Source organism: Apis dorsata, unplaced genomic scaffold (assembly GCF_000469605.1).
Source record: "Apis dorsata unplaced genomic scaffold, Apis dorsata 1.3 scaffold_249, whole genome shotgun sequence".
Classification (NCBI taxonomy): Eukaryota; Metazoa; Arthropoda; class Insecta; order Hymenoptera; family Apidae; genus Apis; species Apis dorsata.
Genome location: NW_006263528.1, coordinates 170,075 through 171,484, shown reverse-complemented (window position 1 = coordinate 171,484; position 1,410 = coordinate 170,075). Strand labels below are relative to the sequence as shown.

At 53.8% G+C, this 1,410-nt stretch overlaps 1 protein-coding gene across 1 annotated transcript in view; it reads right to left on the bottom strand.

Moving 5' to 3' along the window:
* Positions 1-216, bottom strand: part of LOC102681242 (T-cell leukemia homeobox protein 3-like) — a 33,914-nt gene extending 33,698 nt beyond the window's left edge. Inside the window, exon 1 of the mRNA XM_031510655.1 lies at positions 6-216. Coding sequence (XP_031366515.1) covers positions 6-125 — 120 coding nt within the window. The 5' untranslated portion in view covers positions 126-216. The remainder of the gene's footprint in view (positions 1-5) is intronic.
* Between the last annotated feature and the right edge of the window lie 1,194 nt (positions 217-1,410).

Sequence of the window (1,410 nt, the reverse complement as noted above, 5' to 3'; positions counted from 1 at the left end):
GTTTGACTCGGGGGCGGGGAATCGCCGTCGTTGGCGTAATTGCGGGGGCTGCAACTCGCCGAGTCGGAGTCGTCCACGTTTATCTCTTCCGTCGCGTCCACGTCGCTGTCGCCGTGAATCGACATGATCCCTCGAATCGAATCGAATCGTTACGCGGTGTCGTTTGATCCTTCGTTCCCGATCCTTCACCGGAAATTGCTTCGGATGCTCATCCTGCGCTCATCCGGCCAGCTTCTTGCAGCTAAGTATCCTAAGTAAAGGATACGTACTCTGAGATTGATATCGATATCGATCGTTACGCTTGAATCGTACGGCGGAGGAAGGAAGATGTAGCACGTTCATCCAGAGATCCGATTCGCTCGACGGCCATGTTGTCCGTCAAACGTCGTAGATTTCTTTTGATATTCCTCTACGAGAAACTTGGAATCACGATTATTCTTAAACGTCACTCCGTTGGGGCACTGTTTCCATCCACGAACAGTTTCGCTCAACCATGCACAAGTATCACCAGTTAACCAGATCAGTCAGACCACTTTTCCTTACTTTTCGTTTCACTTTTCGTTTCGGGATAGAACGAAAAAATATACATGCACCGTCCGTTCCGTCGTGAGCAACGAACGACGGGAAAGAAATATCACGAGGCCGGTCCCGATCGAACCGTGTGCGCTCTCAGCCCGGATCCTCGATCCTCTCGATACCCTTGGTCCATCGAGAGTCGCGCGATCCGACGAGCGGAAAAAGAAGGGAAAGAAGGGATCGATCGATCGCCAGATTTACTTTACGAGGGAGGAGGGGGAAAGGAGAGAAAAAAAAAGGGGGGAAAGTCGACGAGACACAGACGGAAGAGGAAAGACCGGAGGAGGTGCTCACGTGGTGATCGAGGGGGCGGTGTTTGCCGCGCACGGGGAACTCCGGATCCGTGGTGAGTTGGGACGTGAATCCAGGTCGGCCGCGACGAGAGAGACGGGACGTTGTGAGGGAACCGGAGAGACCAGATGCTTCATCCCGACCACGGTTGTGCGGCGACTCGAGCCACGATCCGACGTGCCGACCCGCGGGTATCGCCCACCACCGCGCCACGCTCCAATCCTGTCCAACGTGGCCCCGCCCACCCGCTCGCCTATTGGCCGCCGTTAAATTGATACCTATTTAACATTTGAGCAGAATGTTGCAGGCGATCGCCTTTTTCTCCTATATTATTTATTGCCCGATCGTCGTGCCTCCTTTTTTCTCTCCTACTATTTCCTCGCTTCTTCCTCCCTCCTCGAGCCGCACAACGGGGCACGTTCCTCCTCCTCCTCCTCCTCCTTCGTCTTCTTCTTCTTCTTCTTCTTCTTCTTCTTCGTCTTCGTATTCTTCTTCGTCCTTCTTCCTCGACCCTCCTCGCCTTTTCTTCCACTCCTCCGTTAT